Below are 20278 nucleotides of genomic sequence, written 5' to 3'. Positions count from 1 at the left end.
ACAATGAGCAGAAGGATGACACAATTTCCTTTGTGGTTTCCATGACTGTCATAGACAAATTTCTAACCAAAGAAAAATTGTCAGCTAAAGGAAATTCCCCAAATCCGGATTTGTGTCAAGTAGTTGCAGAGATAACTCGTTCTAACAGACAAGGAGATTCAAAGGTAGTAGTGGGAATGGCTGAGAACTAAGAACCATGGTTTATGGCAGTATAGAGGAAATGAAAGTTCTGTCAATAAAATTGGAGGCATATCATTAGGTAAATAAATCAGCATACTGCTTGGCTGATTCACTTGCCAAGCAAGGAGCAACTGTGTACATTAAACTTTTCTTATATCTAACAAAATTTACAGTTACTCATTAAGAAAAGCAGCCTAAAGGATATATCAAGAGGACTGCATCCATCTACAGTTCTCTAAGTACTAGATAGGCGACTTTAGCCATGCAACTGACTCAAATGTAGATATAACGTTTTTGTTTTTTTTTTATTTTTATTAAAAAAAAAAAAAAAAAAAAGAGGGGACAGATAAACTACCAAACAATCATTTTCCCCTTTCTTAAAATATCTGTATAAACTAGGTTTTTTCAGTCTCCAATTGTTTTTGAATTTTGATGATGTTCACATAAATAGTTCCACAATGCACATCACACACTCATCAGAGTTTTTGAAGCTTACTATTTCACATGGCAGAATTGGTGCCTTCTGGTATTAGAGATGAAGGTGGGAGACCCAGAACCAGCTTCCTGATCATCTAGATTCACCCATAGGAACAGGTGTAGCATCTTCCCTACCCTCTGCAGCATCATCAGTGGGAACATGTGAAGCATCTTGTTGATTCTCTAAAGCATCATAGGAGACAAATTGAACAGTAGAACCGTCATCTGACTGTTTATCAGTGGGAACATGTGAATCATCTTGTTGATCCTCCGAAGCATCATATGAGACAAGTTGAACAGAAGTATCACCATCTCGTTCAACTACGAACCTAAACCTTAACTTGACAAGCGCAAACTTGTGATCTGGTGTATGCCGCTGATTGAATCGACCTGGACGCTTGGAGCTTGTATTGTAACAGTCTCCACACAAGTCAAAACCTATTCGTTCCACACAATCTTTGCATCTATACCTCTCCCCAACTATAGGAATTACCTGCAATAAAAAAGTACAAAATTAAAGCACTAAATTCATTCTCACAAAAGAGATCCGCAGGAGGGCTTAGATTAGATTGCAAGTTTTCATCAAAGAGAAAGGTAAAAAAAATAAAACACAAACATGTGTTTCCTTGAACTCCAAGGCAAAAACAGACACAATGGAGTGGAAGAAGACTAGGTCTTCTTGAATTCCAAGGCAAACAGTTGACCTAGCCTACGCCCTTTCCCACTCACTAACCCAATGTGTTAGTCCTGAATCAAATAGCCATCATGAGAGAAAGAAACAATGTTACCATGTCTGACCAATAGAAATTAAATGGATTTTCGGCTCTGACAACCCATGACAACAATGTTACCATGTTCCCTCTCACTAACCCAAGAATTTTAAGATCCATTTTCTCGCTCAGATTATTCTGGAAAGACCACCATAAGGCAAAAACAGACGACGTTAGAGATGTCATTGACAGATCCATTAGACAATGAATAAGATAATAGAAGCACATTTATGTGGCATTGCTCATGTTTGGAAAGGCCACCTTAGACCCTAAAGTTTGGAACTACCTCTTTCGATGTTAAAACGTCTATTAGTTAAAAATAAATTTTATTAACCTTGAAGTAATTACTTCAAGGATTTTATCAAATTAGAGTCATTAAATTAACAACAATTAATATAACAGTAAATAATTAACAATAATTGAGATCAAGTTGTTACTAAAACACTAACTTAATTAGCTTAACTAGTAGCAAACTAACAATACTTAATTTACTTAATTTACTTAATTAACTCAATTTGCTTAATTACATTAATTTATTGAATTTCTTTAAAATTATTTAATTTACTTGATTAATAGTAACTTAATTTACTTATTTACTTTAATTAACCTTGATTATTTAATTACTCTATTTACTTAGCTTAATTTACTTAATCAATTAGTTAATTCACTTAATTACGTGGTTTTAAAATTGTCATTGACTCGAGCGATCAGACTGTTCAACCTAGAAACCAATCAATAAAAAACAAAAAGCCCATGATGTTTTAAAAATTTTAAAAATAAAAGAATAACTAAAAACTCCTCAAAAATCATCAATTGGGACTTCAGTGGTTCAACCATTCAGGTCAGCAGTTTGCTAACCAAGTCAACTTTTTTTGGAAAACTCCAGGCCAAGTAAAAAATAGAACCTAACAATTAATCGGTTTCTAGGTCGAATGGTTCAATTGCCCAAGTGACGATGATTTTAAAACCATGTAATTAAGTGAATTAACTAATTGATTAAGTAAATTAAGCTAAGGAAACAAAGTAATTAAATAATCAAAGCTAATTATGGTAAAAAAGTAAAGTTATTGTTAATTAAGTAAATTAAGTGATTGTTAGTTTACTACTAGTTTAGCTAATTAAGTTAGTGCTTAAGTAAAAATTTACTCTTAATTATTGTTAATTATTTACTATTAAATTAATTATTGCTAATTTACTAACTCTAATTTGATAAAATCCTTGAAGTAATTTACTTCAAGGTTAATAGAATTTATTTTTTAACTAATAAACCTTTTAACATCTAAAGTGGCATTTCAAACTTTAGCGTCTAAGTGGCATTTTCAAACTTGAGCAATGCCACATAAGTATGCTTTTATTATTTTATTCATTGTCTAACAGATCTGTCAATGATGTCTCTAACGTCGCCTGTTTTTTGCCTTATAGTGGCCTTTCCAAAATAGACTGAGGGCAAAAATGGCCCTTAAAATCCTTTAGGGTCTAAAGTGTTTATTCGACAAAGAAACAGGTTGTCAAAGTCGAAAATACAAAATTAAATTAGTAGTAAGTTTAGGAACAAGAAGAGTTTTAGGAAGGTGAAACTATGAGATAGCAAAAGTAGATATAGATAAGTCATTAAACCAATGATTTCAAGTTTTTCATCCTTAGCAATAATGATAATTTTTTATTGGAGGCACCAAAATCGATTATTCAAAGATGATTGGGAGAGGAACAACAATATGATAATTCCCAGGAGACCAATGGCTAAAAATACAAGGGAAATGGCTGTAGAGACTAATTATTGTATCTTTTCGTCAGAACACCTAAAGACTTGCCCTTAACTGATGTGGAGGTGGGGGTGGAAAAAACTACAGAACCTTTTAACCCCTCCACATCAGTTAAGGGTGAGTCTTTAGGTGTTATGACGAAAAGACACAGTAATTAGTCCAGCGGGAGCCTAGGCATCACCTAGGCAATGGATTTTTTTTAAGTAAAAACATGTATCCTAGGGTAGTTCCCTAGGTTCCATAATCATATTTCCTTAATAAATATCCATAATTTTCATAAGAAAAGTATAAACTTCATGATAAAGTATAGAAAATCAACATATTCATGAAAAGAAAAAGAAGAAAGAAAAGAAAATTCAAAAAATATAGGGGCTGAACCCCTATTTCTGTTATAGGAAAAGAAGAATAGAAAAGGTGGAAGAAGAAGAAGAAATGAGTATATAAACACACAAAATTAGTAAAGAAAAAGAAGAAATGTGTTGATTGGACAACATTTTATGTTCTTCCTTACTTATTGGTTCAGGTTTTAAAGTCTTTGAGTGTTCCATACAGCATTTAGCAATGTTTGTGTTGATTAAACCCTAACAAATAAGAAAATAATAAAAAGAAATTAGTATATAAACACACAAAAATAATATTTTAGTTTGAAAATGTCTATTTTATAATTATAACCTGTTAGTGGTGTTAGTGAAGGGGTATTTCAGTCTTTGTACTTGTTGAGAATGCTGATGTGTACTGTTATGTTAGTTCGAGTGCCTCTTACTTAAAGAAGGGCACTCAAGTCTTTTTCAATAAGTCAATAATATAATAATAGGTCTGGCCGAATCAAGGGATCAACTTTTTCCCTAATTCGAACCAGCCTTTCTCTCTTTTCTCTCTTCTCTCTTTTCTTCTTTCCTCTCCTACTTCTTGCTGTCTACTTTACTCTACAGTCAACGAACAAGACAGAATTCTATGGCAGGTCAAACTTCAACATGGTATCAGAGCTAGGTTCACCAAATCAGACTTGCTAGAATTCTGCCTTCTGCGCATTCGAATTAGGGTTTCACTTGGGGTTCTCAGTTGTGAGTTGGAGACTGGGAAAAGGGCTGAAAAGGAGTGATCGCCCTCTTCCCTAGGAGGTCTCTATGCCTCCGATTGTGTCGTTGGTGATTGGTTGCTGTGGTTTCTAAGCCCTAGTTAGGGCTGGTACGTGTGGTGCAGTGGTGTCTCAGCCCTTCGTATGGTTGGCCTTCAGGCGATGAGGTAAAGTTTTTTTTATATATTTTTTTTTTTTTGTTATGGAATACATGAGAGGTGTAGTACAGTTCGCATGATGGGTTCTCAGATTGCAGTATGCTAGGGTTTATGCTAGGGTTTATTCTGGTTTGTGTGTGATTCGAATGGCAATAGTGTCTACTTAATGGTGAAGCTTCCTATAGTTGTGGATTAATGTTGGTGGTGTTACAAGTGTGGTTTTCAGCTTTTGATATCGCTGAAATCAGTGTGTAGACCTCGGTGAGTAGGGGTTGTGGTGTTGTAGTTTTCAACATTTAATACTGCTGAAATCAGTGTACAGACTTCGGTGAGTAGGGTTTGTGGTGTTGCAGTTCTCAGCTGTTGAAATCAGTGTGCAGATTTCGATGAAGTGTCTGTGTGTAGTGTGCAGTGTGTAGTGCTCCTAATTCAGTGCTCAGAATTAAGGGAGTTCGGCAATGGCAGATAACAGTGATAGTAAACCTAGTGTCATGATATCTACTGACTACCTGAATGTCCAAATGACCTCCATTAAACTGAATGGAGAGAATTATGTCCCTTGGGCCAAGTCTGTAGAGGTTTTTCTGAAGGCGAAGAAGAAAGTGAAGCATATAAGAGAGGAGAAACCCCCCGCTAATTCTCAGGAGTATGAAGACTGGGAACAGGAAGATGCACAGATCATTACATGGTTGTGGAACAGTATGGAACCCAAAATCAGTGTGAACTTCATGTTTCTTGACACAGCCAAAGAGGTGTGGGATCATGCCAAGAAACTGTATTCAGGTCAGGATAATACCACTAGGGTATATCAACTGTATCAGGAATACTTCAATCTGCAACAGGGAAATCAGAGCCTTGAGGAGTACTATGCCAATGTGAGGAATATCCGTAATGAGTTAAATGTCTATCATCCTCTCACTTCAGATGTCAAAGTTCAACAGCAACAGCGAGAGCAGCTTGATGTAACACGGTTTCTGGTGGGGCTGAAGTCTGAGTATGAACCAGTACGAGCCCAGATACTAGGGGGATCTGCTCTTCCATCTTTAGAGGAGGTGTTTGCTCGTCTTCGGAGGGCTTCCATTGGATCTATGGACTCTAATGTCTCCGATAAATCAGCATTTGCAGTGTCAAGAGGCCGAGGTGGCAGAAGTGGGACTCGAGGAACCCAGCCTGGCAGGAGTGGTAGTGGTGGATCTACACATATCCGTGGTGGTGGTCGTACTGGAGGCAGAGATTCAGGGGGAGCTCGTGGTAGAGGACGTGGCTCGGGTCCACGGAAGTGTACTCACTGTGGTTTGGATGGACATACCATTAACTACTGCTATGACTTACATGGTCCTCCCTCGACGTGGGCCAACCATGCCATGACTAGTGACACCAGTTTCAGCCCTACACAGGAGAAACGGTCAGCTGACCCGATGCCTTCTACTCCCTCAGATGGTCCAGGCAAGGAGATGGTGAGTGTTCCTCGTGATGAGTATGAGAGGTTTGTTCAATCCAAGTCGCAGCAGAACACAGCTTCCTTTGCACACTCAGGTATGGCTTGTTTGGCATCCACACCCAACCCCTGGATTATTGACTCTGGAGCCTCCGATCACATGACGGGAACTCCAGGTGTGTTTTCATCTCTCACTCATTGCTCAACATCACAATCTGTTACCCTTGCTAATGGCTCCACGTCATCTATCTGTGGTGTTGGTAATGTTGACCTAGACCCTGTATCCCTATCCTCTGTTTTATATGTACCTAAGCTTCCATTTAATCTTATGTCTGTTAGTAAGCTGACCAAGTCACTTAAGTGCTCCATCACTTTTTACCCTTCTATGTGTGTTTTTCAGGATCTCAAGACGGGGATGAAGATTGGTGGAGGGCATGAAGCCGGTGGACTGTATTATCTTGATGGTGGTGGACGAACGTCAACGGCTCTTCAGTCATCCATTTCTCCTCTCCAGTGGCACTGTAGATTTGGTCATCCTTCGCTGAAAGTGTTGCAGTCCTTAGTCCCTTCATTGAGTCAACTTTCTATTTTAGATTGTGAGTCTTGTCAATTTGGGAAACACCATCGTGTTCCCTTTCGTTCTAGGGTCGATAACCGTGTGTCGAGTCTTTTTTCTTTAATTCATTCAGATGTTTGGGGTCCTTATAAAGTGATGTCATATAATGGATACCGATATTTTGTTATTTTTGTTGATGACTGTTCGAGAATGACGTGGCTCTATTTAATGAAAGAAAGAAGTGAATTATTTTCCATCTTCCAGAAATTTTATGCTGAGATCCGCAATCAATTTGGTGTTCACATCAAAATTTTCCGTTCTGATAATGGTCGTGAATACTTGTCTTCATCTTTTCGAGAATACTTGGACCAACATGGCATTATACACCAAACTTCATGTACCTATACTCCGCAACAAAATGGGGTTGCTGAGAGAAAGAACCGCCATCTTGTAGAAACGGCACGCTCCCTCATGCACCACATGAATGTTCCCAAAACTTTTTGGAGCGATGCAATGCTCACCTCTTGTTTCTTAATTAATCGGATGCCCACGTCTATCCTTGATGGTCGTTCTCCTTTTAGTGTCTTATTCCCCAACATGTCTCCGTTTCCGCTTTCTCCTCGGGTATTTGGGTGTGTCTGCTTCGTTCATAATCTGAGTCCCGGGACTGACAAGTTAGATGCACGTTCCATGAAGTGTATCTTCCTTGGTTATTCCCGAACTCAGAAAGGGTACAAGTGTTATCATCCTAGTTCTCGTCGTTCCTTGGTATGTGCTGATGTTACATTCTTTGAGTCTACTCCGTTCTTCGTGGGGTCCGGTGCTGCTGCTTCCCCCACATCACCACCTCCTCTTCCTCTTCCTGTGGCTGATCCACCTCCTTTGGTTCCAGTCATGCCTACGTCCTTGCCTCCGGTGCCACCATTGGTTGACCGTCCACCTATCCGTCACGTGTATACACATCGCCCACGTGTACCGGCTGCAGCTCCTCCAGCTTCATCACCGTCGACAGATCCAGCTCCAGCTTCGACACCAGCCTCCGACCTAGATCTTCCTATTGCCTTACGGAAAGGTAAGCGTACTTGCACCCTTCACCCTATTTCCAATTTTGTTTCACTTACCCACCTCTCCGCTTCCCATCGCCAGTTCATATCTTTGTTATCCTCCGTGGTTGTTCCTAAGGATGTCCAGGAAGCCCTTACCTCTCCAGAGTGGTGCCGTGCTATGGAAGAAGAGCTCTCTGCTTTGCATCATAATCACACTTGGGATCTCACCGCTCTTCCTCCTGGGAAGCAGGCTGTCGGTTGTAAGTGGGTGTATAGTGTTAAGTACTTGCCAGATGGTCGTGTTGAGCGCCTGAAGGCGCGGCTGGTTGCCAAAGGGTACTCCCAAACCTATGGCATTGACTACACGGAGACGTTCTCCCCGGTTGCTAAGATAGGGTCAGTTCGTGTCGTCATCTCTCTTGCAGCTATGTCTGGTTGGCCTCTCCATCAGCTCGATATCAAAAATGCCTTTTTGCATGGGGATTTGCTCGAGGAGGTCTACATGGAGCAACCACCTGGGTTTGTTGCTCAGGGGGAGGATGGTAAGTTATGTAGACTTAAGAAGGCTATTTATGGACTTAAACAGTCCCCTCGAGCATGGTTTGGTAGGTTCAGTGAGGTGGTCAAGAAGTTTGGTCTGAAACAGTGCCAAGTTGATCACTCTGTCTTCAGTCTTGACTCTTCGGCAGGTAAAATAATATTGGTGGTGTATGTGGATGATATCGTTGTGACTGGGAATGATAAAATGGGCATTGACAGATTGAAGGCATTCCTACAGGAACACTTTCAGACAAAGGACCTTGGCAAGTTGAAATACTTTTTGGGCATAGAGGTAGCAAGATCTAAGCATGGCATTAATTTGTGCCAGAGGAAATATGTGCTTGATTTACTGGAAGAAACAGGATTGTTGGGTACTAAACCGGCTGAGACACCTATGGAAACAAATACGAGGCTGAGCAGTGATATAGGTGAAGTGTTTGAAGAGCCTGGCAGATACCGACGACTTGTAGGCAAACTAAACTATCTAACCATTACTCGGCCAGATATTTCATTTGCGGTTAGTGTGGTGAGTCAGTTCATGCAGAAACCTTTGGTCCCACATTGGAATGCAGTGCTAAGGATTGTGAGGTATCTGAAAGGAGCTCCTGGTCGTGGTTTGCTGTACAGAAGTGGTGGAAAACTGGTAGTAGAAGGATACACCGATGCTGATTGGGCAGGTTCTATGTCTGATAGACGATCTACCACAGGCTATTGCACCTTTCTGGGGGGTAACCTGGTAACATGGAAAAGTAAGAAGCAAACAGTTGTGGCAAGAAGCAGTGCAGAAGCGGAATATAGGGCCATGGCACATACTGCTTGTGAACTAGTGTGGCTGAGGAACCTTCTACAGGAGATAGGATATGACATCAGTACTCCAATGAAGCTCTACTGTGACAATCAGGCAGCGGTTCATATCTCTTCCAATCCAGTGTTTCATGAAAGAACCAAGCACATCGAAGTTGACTGTCATTTTGTGAGAGAGAAGGTGCTGAATGGGGTGATAGAAACTGCATATGTTAGTACGGGAAACCAGTGGGCAGACTTGTTTACAAAAGGCTTGAGTCGGGGGAGAGTGGACTACATATGTAACAAGCTGGGATTATATGATATATACTCACCAGCTTGAGGGGGAGTGTTAGTGGTGTTAGTGAAGGGGTATTTCAGTCTTTGTACTTGTTGAGAATGCTGATGTGTACTGTTATGTTAGTTCGAGTGCCTCTTACTTAAAGAAGGGCACTCAAGTCTTTTTCAATAAGTCAATAATATAATAATAGGTCTGGCCGAATCAAGGGATCAACTTTTTCCCTAATTCGAACCAGCCTTTCTCTCTTTTCTCTCTTCTCTCTTTTCTTCTTTCCTCTCCTACTTCTTGCTGTCTACTTTACTCTACAGTCAACGAACAAGACAGAATTCTATGGCAGGTCAAACTTCAACATAACCTAAAAAAAAATTAAGAATATAAAAGTTTTTTATAACACGCTATAGAAAACTGCTTGGCGATTAGGCGAGGCGAGCCTCCAAGGGCGCCTTGCCACCTAGGCATCGCCTTGACAACCATGCACAAGAACATAGTCCTTACATTCATAGCATTGCACCAAGGACAAGTCCTACTTTGACTTATTTGCAAGGAATGCAACTTCAACTCTAGAATCATGTTTTCCATTATAGTAGACTAACTGATCAACCTTGTTTCTCCCCTTAGGAGTTCTCCTAAGGTTGCATCCAAGCTAGGAACTACTAAAAATATTTGATCTAATCACTGCATATTTAGGTCCCAAATGCATATTCTCTCCTCCTATCAAAGTGTACTTTCATAAATTTAATGCAACAATCAGATAAAAATTCTTCCAAGTGTAATAACTCGTATTCAGTACACAAGTTCACAACAACAGCATGATATTCTTGGATCCTTTTCTCCCCTTGACCATAGGAGAAGATCTCAATTTCAATTTGGTATTGACAAGATATATTAAATTGCTGTAGACTTTCACAAATAGTCAAACATCTCCCTGGCAGTCCAGAGACTTCTTATAGGAATAGCCACATCAGTATCAACTGAGCTAAGAATCCAAGAAGTAATTTTTGCATCATCTATCCTTCACTAAGGCAAATTCTTTGCATCTGAATCACCCAGTTTAGAAATTGACCCATCAATATACCCCACAGCCCCTTTCCTTAAACAAAAACTCTCATAGAGCATAGTTGCTCCCACCAAATCTCATAGACAAAACATCTGCTTTCTCTCTAATGACATTGAAGCAATATAACACCTAGAAGTAACCTAGAGTGAAGGGTTGCTTCAATATAAAAGTGGAAAGAGCTGAGCTTCTGCCCTATTAAGACTGATCTGATCTCTGAAACAACAACAGAAAGTGATAAACCACAAAAACTCCCATAGAGCATAGTTGCTCCCATCAAATCTGATAGACAAAACATCCGCTTTCTCTAATGCCATTGAAGCAATATAACACCTAGAAGAAGTAACCTAGAATAAAGGCTTTCTTCAATATAAAAGTGGAAAGAACTGAGCTGCCGCCCTATTAAGACTGATCTGATCTCTGAAACAACAACAGAAAGTAATAAACCATCACTACACAAGGAAAAGTCCCTTCAAAAATATAGCTGAAAAGAGAGACATACTGATGACAGTAATAAATGAAAACTGATCTGCCAACAAGAAAAGAGGGACCAAAATCCATCAAACAAATCCAATCTCCAATCAGATTGCAGAGTAAATAGAGCTAACATGGACAGCTTCAAATCTAAAGTTCCATGCAGATCTGATTATCCAACAGAGAGAAAAACAGAGAAAACCAGTTCTGTACCACGATTCTCCAGAACAATGATGAGAAACTATGCTGATTGATAGACTTTAATCACAAACCCTTGATCAATTACTTTAATCCAAGGTTCAAACTGAAAGCAGAAATATAAGCCTGAAACCCTTGATCAATTACTTTAATCCAAGGTCCAAAACATCACATGAGAACAGGTAAGAGAGACCTGTTGTGATACCATGTTATAAGCAGTTTGAACAAGAGACAAATGTTTGAATGTGTGTGTGTGTGTCTAATTGATGCGCATGCCACAAAGAATAACTTATATATCATTAGGTAAACATATGAGAAAGGACCATTATGTCCTCTTACAAAGGTTAAAAAAAGAGTTGCACAAATACAATACAATGTATATGATACATAGTACAATTATACTCTCAAACCCCATAAATATGAAAAATAAAAAGATAAAATGAGAATCAGTCCTTGGCATCTCTACAAAAAAAAATAAAAAATAAAAATATTCAGAAATTTCAGAAAATCAGATATCTGACCACTCATCTCTTACATCAAGTTGCATTTCTGGCTGGGCATTGCATATATTCAACTTCTGATAGTATTTGTTTTAACAATAACAGTAAATAATTTAGGCCTAGTATGTGCCAGATTAAGTGAATATATATCCAATCCATCAAAACCTAGTTTTGTAAAAAAAAAGGAACAAATCGATTTAGCAGTATTCCAAACATATCCTGTACATGTGGTCCTACACCAATGTTAGTTGTTTCTGACATGGGTGCTTGGGCAAAATGAAGTGCATGTATCAAAGCCTAAAAATACATACTTTCATTATGTAATATGAATTAAAGCAATGAACAAAATGAATTACCCCACACGAATCACAACCAGCACCAAAGTGAACCTTTGGTTCATGCTCAGTGAACCAAGATAAGCTGTCTCTGATAGTTGACAAGAGCATTCTCGAACCCTGTTTCCCATCTTGCATTGTCCCTAAAAGCATAGATTTAGAAAATGCCACATAAGCATCATATAAGGATATGGAACTCTTAATAGAAGCAAACTCAAGAGGCAATATGAAAAAGAACTAAGCAGCCTGAAGCTGACATTAAGAATAGTTCCTATTGATACATTCCAGATCAGAGCATAGCTGTCAAGGAAACACCTAGGTTCCATTTTCGATCCAAACTGACTGAATGAACACCCCGTAGAGATGAGATAAAAGAGAGAAGACAGAAGGGAGAAAACTTAATGGTGATCCCCACAGTATTTTTATTGTCTCTGTTTATGTTATTGCTTTATTACTTTCTGTTATGCAGCTTTTTTTTATTTCTTGTTATAGGCGGCAGGGCATTACTATCATCGTACCTCATTTTATTAATTTTCTCTGTGTCCACTCTTCTCTCTCTATTCTGCACTCTTTCTCCCCTTTTTTCTCTTTTCCTGTGGTGAAATCTAACCGAACTAGGTCCGGTCATCAATCTTTACTGTCAACTTGGTATCAGAGCAAAGTTACTTCTGATTAGGGTTCCTCAAGGTTGCTGGAACTTCAGCACTTGTTGTCTGGTTCTTCAAGGTTGCTGGAGATTTCTATTGCTACCCAGGGTGTTGTGTACTTGGAGACTGCCCAGTGACCAGGAGGAATCAGAGAAACCAGGCACAAAGTTTAGGCTTAAACTTAAGATTGGAAGTGGAGCTCAGGGTTTTCTGGGCTGATTTCCAGGTTTTGTTGAGAACAACAGTGATTAGAGGTTGTTTAGACAGTTCTGAAAGGAGTGGCTGCTGTTTTTATTTTTCTCCAGACCTAATCTAGGATTTTCTATAAATCCTTGATCAGTTTTCTGCTTTGATTCAATTTCTGTGATTGAATATTCTCTTGGAGAGCTGTTAGAGGATTGTTTTCTGTTTTCTGGAAGCTGTTCAGGCCTGCCTAGCATTCTTTAAGGACTATTATGAACCCTAGGAGCTGTGTTTGACATGGAGACAGCAGGGAATGAGATGAGATCACATGGAGAAGGTTCTATCGGGGCTGGAAGTGTGTCAAATAACTCATTTCAAATCATAACAATTAAATTTGATGGCATAAATTAATTGGAATAGGCTCTGTCACCCATGATGGCTATTGGAGGAAGAAGAAAGCTAGGTTATGTGACTGGAGACACCAAGAAAACCGATCTCATGCCAAATGGGTTCAAGAAAACTATTTGGAATGACTTGGCTGTATAATTCTATGCAGCCACATATTAGTAGGAACTATTTATGGGTGAAGACAGCCAAGGCAATTTGGGAGAACATGAAGGAGACCTATTCTCAGCCTCTTAATGTTGCTAGGGCATATGAGTTGAAGAATGAAGTGAATAATCTTTAAATAGGGGGAGAAACCAGTTTTTGTTTACTTATGTACCTTGAAATCATTGTGGTATGAAATTGATCACTTGGAACAGATTGAGTGGGAAAGTCAAAAGGATGCAACAACATAGAGGAAATTGGTTGAGACTAATAGGATATTTGAGTTTCATGCTGGGTTGAATTCAGAATATGACATTGTAAGATATCAACTACTTACTAGAGATAGTGCCACTCTATCTCGAGCCTACTCCTTGGAACACAGTATGGAAAGTAGGATGAAGGTGATATTACAGATTTTACATATAGAATCAGCCTTAGCAACTGTAAAGCCAAAGCATGGTAGGGATAGGGAGAAAGACATGAAGAAGGAGGAAAAAGAGGGATGTGTTCTATGATTTCTGTAAGAAGTCGAAGCACACTAGGGACACTTGTTGGAAAAGTGCATCAATCTCTCCAGGAGGCTCAGAAACAGCCAGAAACTAAACCGCCCCTGTAAAAACCTAAAGGAATCCAAAAACAATCTGAGCACCCAATACTAGGTCAAAAATAAAGAGTTCAACTTGACTAGTACTCTTCCCCGCACTCTAGTTCTCCCTAATTTTGATTCCAAAACACAAATCACCTTCTTGATGACTAAAACCCACCAAAAAAATCCAAGAACTGGGCAATCTGAAGTAGATCGATCAACCCTTTATTTACTCATGAAATCGGCTGATCTAGGACTGCATGGATGAACTCCATGAAACCCTAACCTTGCTCTGATACGAAGTAGAAATCTGTTGAATCAAAAAATCTGTAGAGAAGAAAATAAAATAAGTGTTTCTTGTGGAAGAAAAAAAAAGAGAAGAGAGGAGGTTGGGAAAGAAAGAGAGAGCAATACCAGTTTTGGCCACCCTCTCCATCGGTACTTATACTTTAAGTAAAAAAGAGTACAATGACTAATATGCCCTTATAGGCAGTTAACACAAACAACTGAATAAAAAACTTAAAAGCATCACTCCAAAGGGAACCAACAAGTGTGTTGTGGCCCCCACTTATTGTATCCCTTGGATTATGGATTCTGGTAAATCAAATCACATTGGCTAAATCTTTGAATTGTTATATAACCTTCTTTACCACACATTGTATTTTCTAGACCTAAAGCCTCAAAAGGTGATTGGGAATGGCCATTAGGCGAATGGAATATACCTGCTTGAAGTGCCTAAGAAGAACTAGTTATCATCACAAAGGGTGGCTTTGAAGTCAACTGTGTCATAGTCTTTTCATAAAATTAGGTTATGTCATTTTGGTTCATTTGGGTCATTTGTCCTTTTCTTCTATGCATCTTTTATTTCCTAACTTTTTTAAAAGTGTCAGTCTTTCTAGTCTATAATGTGAAGCATGTCAATTATCAAAGCATTATAGAAATACTAATCCCTTAAGTAATAAAAGATCCAAATTTCCTTTTGATATTTTGCACTCTATTGTATGGGAGTCGTACCATATACCTTCTATGGGAGGTTATAGATATTTCATTTTGTTTATCGATGATTTTTCAAGATATACATGGATTTACTTGATGCATTCCCGTGATGAGGTCTAAAAGTTAATAAGACAATTTCATGAACTTGTTCTCACTTAGTTTAAAACTCGTTTGAAGGTATTCCGATCTGATAATGCTAAGGAGTACTTTCAGAAGGGTCTCTCTACCTACCTTGCTAGCTTTGGAGTTATCCATCAAAGCTCTGGTCCTTACACCCCTCAACAAAACAAGGTAACTGAAAGGAAAAATCAACATTGTTGAAATTTCCAGATGCATTTTGTTTGCCCCCTCTGTTCCTATAAAATACAAGGGAGATGTTGTTTCTATAGCAACTTATTTGGTTAATTGTTTACCTTCACGGGTCCTTGGATTCAAATATCCTTTTACTCTTCTTTTTTTATGAGGACATATTCTCTATTCCTCTCAAAGTGTTTGTTTGTACTTGCTATGTGCATATTCCCAATTCACAAATGCAAAAATTTGAACCTAGAAGGGTTATTGCTATTATGATCCTCTTAGTGGTACCCAATTTGTTTCCCTAGATGTCACATTTGTTGAGTCGTCTCCTTTTTATCTAGTTCCTTCTCAGGGGAAGAAGTCTCCTCTTTTTGATATTCATCTTCGAGTTCCTATCCCTAGTGACATCTCTAATAAGTAACCAATTATACACAACTCTCTAGTTCCTTCTTCTCTGGTTCCTATTCCTTCCTCCTCTGATGTTACCTCTTCCCCCCCCCCCCCCCCTACTATTTCTCCTTTGTCTACCACCTAGTTCATGAGGGTTTATCTTTGGCACACATGTGTAAGTTGTTTCTCCACCATCACAAGGGCCTCTTGGACCTCCCATCACAAGGGCCTCGAGAACCCCCTATTTGCTAATGTTGTTCATTCATTCATCCTAATAAAATATTTTCTTAAAAAGCAATTAAAATTATAAATTCATTATTTTTTGTGTGAGAACTATGAATTTAACACCTAACATGGCCTTGTTTGGGCTTGCCTCAAGGGGTGTGGCACAAAGGTGGCTTGTAGAATCAGGAATGTAATATGTTTTACATTACATTAGCTACTTGAAGTAATGCAATTGAGTGAAAATAGAGATTAGAGGTTTTACATGCTTGAAAATGCTTGATATGTTGGATTTTATTTTTAAATTCTCATTTGAATATGCTTTACATCTTATTTTTATGTATTTTAATCTTAGATAATAGGTTTTTTAAAACATTTATTTTAAATTTTAAGTTTATATTTTTTATTAATATTATGTTTAATATTTTTTTTGATTTTTTGGCATTTTTCATGAATTTTCTGACTTTTTTTTATTTTTTAGCTTTTTTTTTTGTATTTTTGCACCTTGCTTCAAAAAGGCGTGTGCTTCGCCTTGCGCCTTGCGCTTTTAAAATACTGACTATACCAGATCTTGACCTTCCCATTGCCATGTGAAAAGGTAAATGTAAATGTATTGCGCATTGAATCTCTAAGAACCTCTCTTATGGCTTGTTATCTCCCTCTTATTATTCCTTTCTAGCCTTTTTTTTCCTCTCATCTCATACCCAAAAATGTGTTAGAAGCAGTATGTAAACCAGAATGGAGGGATGCAATGAGAGTCAAAATGGAAGCACTTTAGAAGAGTAACACGTGGGAATTTGTTGATTTACCTAAAGGGAAAGAGCTAGAGGTTGTAAGTGTGCATACAGTATTAGATACTGACAGGTATAAAGCAAGGCTGGTTTCTAAGGGTTATATTCGAGAGTATGGGATTGATTACCTGGAAACTTTTCCTCCCATTGCCAAAATGAATTCTGTTTGAGTTCTCTTATCCTTGGCAGCTTCTTTGTCTTTGCCTTCATATCAGTTTCATGTGAAAAAAGCGTTTTTGAATGGTGACCGTCATGAAGAAGTATATATGTCTCTCCCTCCTAGCATGTATGTTAAAGAGTTAGTAGGGAAGGTTTTTCAATTGAGGAAATCTCTCTATGGGCTCAATCAATCTCCACAAGCTTGGTTTGAGAGGTTTCATAATGCTCTTGTTGGAGTTGGCTATGTTCAGACCTAATCTGATCACACCCTCTTTGTGAAGAGGAGAGATGCTTTAGTTACTATTTTGATTGTTTATGTTGATGATTTTGTTGTTACTAGGGATTATGTGGAGGAGATTAGGAAGCTTAAACATTTTCTTAATATTAAAAGTGAAATTAAGGACCTTGGTGCACTATGCTATTATTTTGGGTATTGAAATGGCAAGGTTAAAAGATGGGATCTTTATTTCACAAAGAAGATATGTGCCGGATGGCCCAGATTTATTAATTGAGATAAGTAAACTTGGTACCAAACCTGCTCCCACACCTATTGATTCAAATCATAAGTTATCTACCACAGGCAGAGAGTTATTGGTTGATAGGGGAGTGTTATAGAGGCTTGTGGGGAAGTTATTATACCTATGCATGACACGGCCTGATATATCTTAAGTAGCGAGTGTGATCAGCCAATTCATGCATGCTACTAGATACACTCATCTGGCTGCTACTAAAAGGATATTATGTTCTTTGTAGGAATCTCCAAGGAGAGGTCTTTGGTTTTCTAACCATGGGCATAGGAGGATAAAAGCATATAAAAATGCAGATTGAGTAGGTAGCATTGATGACAAGAGCCCTACATCTAAATATTATACTCTCATTGCCGATAATTTAATTTCCTAGGGAAGTAAGAAGTGAAGTGTTGTGGCAAGATTTCCAGCATAAGCAAAATATAGAGCAATGCCTCATCGGGTGTCAGAATTGCTATGTCCTAGATCATTGCTAGAAGAGATGGGTATCAGTTATGACAAACCAATGGTGTTGTATTGTGATAACGAAGTTTCTACCAATATAGCTCACAACCCCATTCAGCGTGACAAAACCAAACATATTGAGGTAGATAGACATTTTATACGGGAGAGAGTAGCATTTAGAGAAGTCTCTCTACCATTTGTTGCTTCAAAAGAACAATTGGTAGATGTTCTCATTGAGTACCTAAAGCTAAGTTGCAACACTATATATGCAAGTTGGGCATGATCGATATCTATGCTTTAGCTACCAGGGGGGTGTTGAGATATTGAGCCAAACAGCTCCCTAGTTGTCGGTGTCCCTTTCTTTATTTTTTTAATTGTATTATTGTGAGCTTTAGTTGTTATGGACTAAGGCCCCTTTTACTGCTTTTATTTCTTTTGTTTCTTTTATTATTGTTGGCAACCACCCTACTAGGAGAAAGTTACAATCTCTTCTTCCAAAATTCTCTTTGTCTGTGTTTGGTTTTAAGGAAAAAGTAGGGAAAGGAAGGGAAAGGTAGGGAAACCTTTACAAACCTTGTATAGGGCTCCCTGCCTTTCCCTTCCTTTTCCTACCTTTTCCTTCAGACCAAACATATCCTTTCTGTCTTCTCCCTCTTCTCTCTTCTTCTTCCTTGCTGTTTCAGATCTATTTTCTACTGTTTTCTTATGATTAAACATACTGTTTTACAGAATTGATTGTCAACTCCGCTCTACTAAGGGTATACATGTAATTCTCACTGTTCCTAAACCTAATGCAGCATGGACACCAACAGTGAGAAGCTACTGCCACTTCTTCTTGGAACTCTTTTCTTCTTATTTCTTCTCTCTTCAAGCTCTAGATACAAACACAAACAAACAAATAAAGCTTTAAAATGACTTTGTGGTTGATTAGTCATTAATCAACTAGTAAATCTAGTCTATCCTTAGTCATAATAGGCAACTACATCACAAGTATCAACTGACCGGTCAGTAAATGTAGTTGGTCTAGACCATAATTGACTAGTTGGTGCTTTGATAACATTGTTTTGAAGCATAGAAATCTGGGGCAGATTGATTCTACCCAGATTTTCATGGTATAAGAGCCAAATTAGTTCAAGAAATCAACTTTCATCTTCAAAAATAATTGCCAAGAAGTTAACAATTTAAAAGAAAAAAGAATGAGATTATTGCCAAGAAGTTTCTTGATTAATTTTAAGGCAATTGGTGATCTGGTCCCTGGAATATCCTTTTCTCCAATAGTCAATCAAGGTACATTTAGATATTGGACTATATCGACAGCATATGAGGTAAGGTCTATAAAGGAATGGTTGATGAGGGATAAATGTGTACTTTTACAATTCTTTTATACATAGGGAGTACTGTTGTATCATACCCTATATACATTAATCATTCTTGTACATATATTTATAACACTTTTGTATGGACAGAACATTCACCATCATTATATATATGGATCATTCTCTAGGTGAGGTCACCACTTAGACACACCTAGTGTTTTAAAAGTGAAAGCCACAAAAAAAGCGCAAGGGCCATTTTGTGCCCAAGGCACAAGGAAAGGCACGTGCCTTTTTGAAGCAGGGTGACAATGCAAAAAAAAATCTAAAAAATGAAAAAATGCTAAAATTTTCAAAAATGCCAAAAAAATAAAAAATGCAAATTATTAAAATATTAAACACTATTAATTAAAAATAAGCATAAGTTTTAAAATAACCTATTATCTCAAATTAAAATTCAAAAATGTAACATGTAAAACTCCTTAAAATGAAAATCTATATATATATATATATATATATATATATATATATAGCAAGAAGGTCCACATCACCTTGTTTCTCCTTTCTCCATTACTCCCAACCCCGCATTCTCCTTGACTCTCTCTCCTCTCCCCCTTCCCGCCACTCCCAATTTGCCATCTCAACACCCTCTCTCTTCATTCCTCTCCCTTCCCATTGGGTTCTCTCTCTCCCCCCACAACTCACGTCTCTCACTTTCTATAACAACCTAACTTCTCTCCTTAATTAGCTAAACATATTTTTATCCTCTCCTTCACTTCTATCTCTAATTCCCCTCCATTCTCTCCACTATCCCATAAAAATAGGAACATAATTTTTTAAAATTTGGTTTTCCAAATCAAACAATATTTATACCTATAGACATGATTTCAAGCAAAGAGAGGGGAATAAGTGGAATTTAGCATATCCTATATATTCATGGCATCTTCCATTGTTGTTAAATAATCTATTCCTAAATAATAATCTATTGTGAAATAATCCATTCGTTATGAAAATTATTACAAATTTCTGGAATTCTACCAAAAATTATGAAATAATTATTTCAGAAATACATCCATTACTTAACGAATATTAAATAATTTAATAATCTACCAAAAATTAATAAACAATCCATTATTTAATAATTTTTTGTTATTAATAAATGTTCAAAATTTCAACATTTAGCATAATTTACATTTATCATTGTAATTTAATAAATTTTCATTAAGTTTTTACAATAATATTTTATTGATAAAATATTTACTAATTTCTATATAATCAATCATTATAGTAAACCATTGTCAAAACATTTAGGGAAACTCTTTAACTAATAATCCATAATTATTTTTTAAATAAGTAATTAAAAATTAAGAAATTAATCTATGAAAAAAATATTCTCCAAAACTATTTAAATCTATCAGAAATTGTTTCATAATTATTTAAATGACAATCCATTAATATTATTTCAATAAATAATTATTAAATGATTTAGGAAAATTATTAAGCCTATCCATACCGATCTAGAC

The 20278-nt window shown here is 37.5% G+C and overlaps 1 protein-coding gene across 3 annotated transcripts in view; it reads right to left on the bottom strand.

The window, feature by feature from the left end:
* Positions 1-529: 529 nt before the first annotated feature.
* LOC104602190 (E3 ubiquitin-protein ligase PRT1-like) overlaps positions 530-20278 on the bottom strand; it is an 81251-nt gene continuing 61502 nt past the window's right edge. For all 3 annotated transcript variants that reach the window (XM_088900284.1, XM_010265792.3, XM_010265794.2), the window contains 2 exons: positions 11673-11794; positions 530-1150 (listed from right to left, as the gene is read on the bottom strand). In XM_088900284.1, the coding sequence (XP_088756410.1) occupies positions 749-1150; positions 11673-11794 (524 nt within the window). In that variant the 3' untranslated portion in view covers positions 530-748. The remainder of the gene's footprint in view (positions 1151-11672; positions 11795-20278) is intronic.

Source organism: Nelumbo nucifera, chromosome 3 (genome assembly GCF_055504915.1).
Source record: "Nelumbo nucifera cultivar China Antique chromosome 3, China Antique-T2T, whole genome shotgun sequence".
NCBI classification, from domain to species: domain Eukaryota; kingdom Viridiplantae; phylum Streptophyta; class Magnoliopsida; order Proteales; family Nelumbonaceae; genus Nelumbo; species Nelumbo nucifera.
Note: the sequence above shows the minus strand (reverse complement) of the source record. Positions and strands in the feature narration are given on the sequence as shown.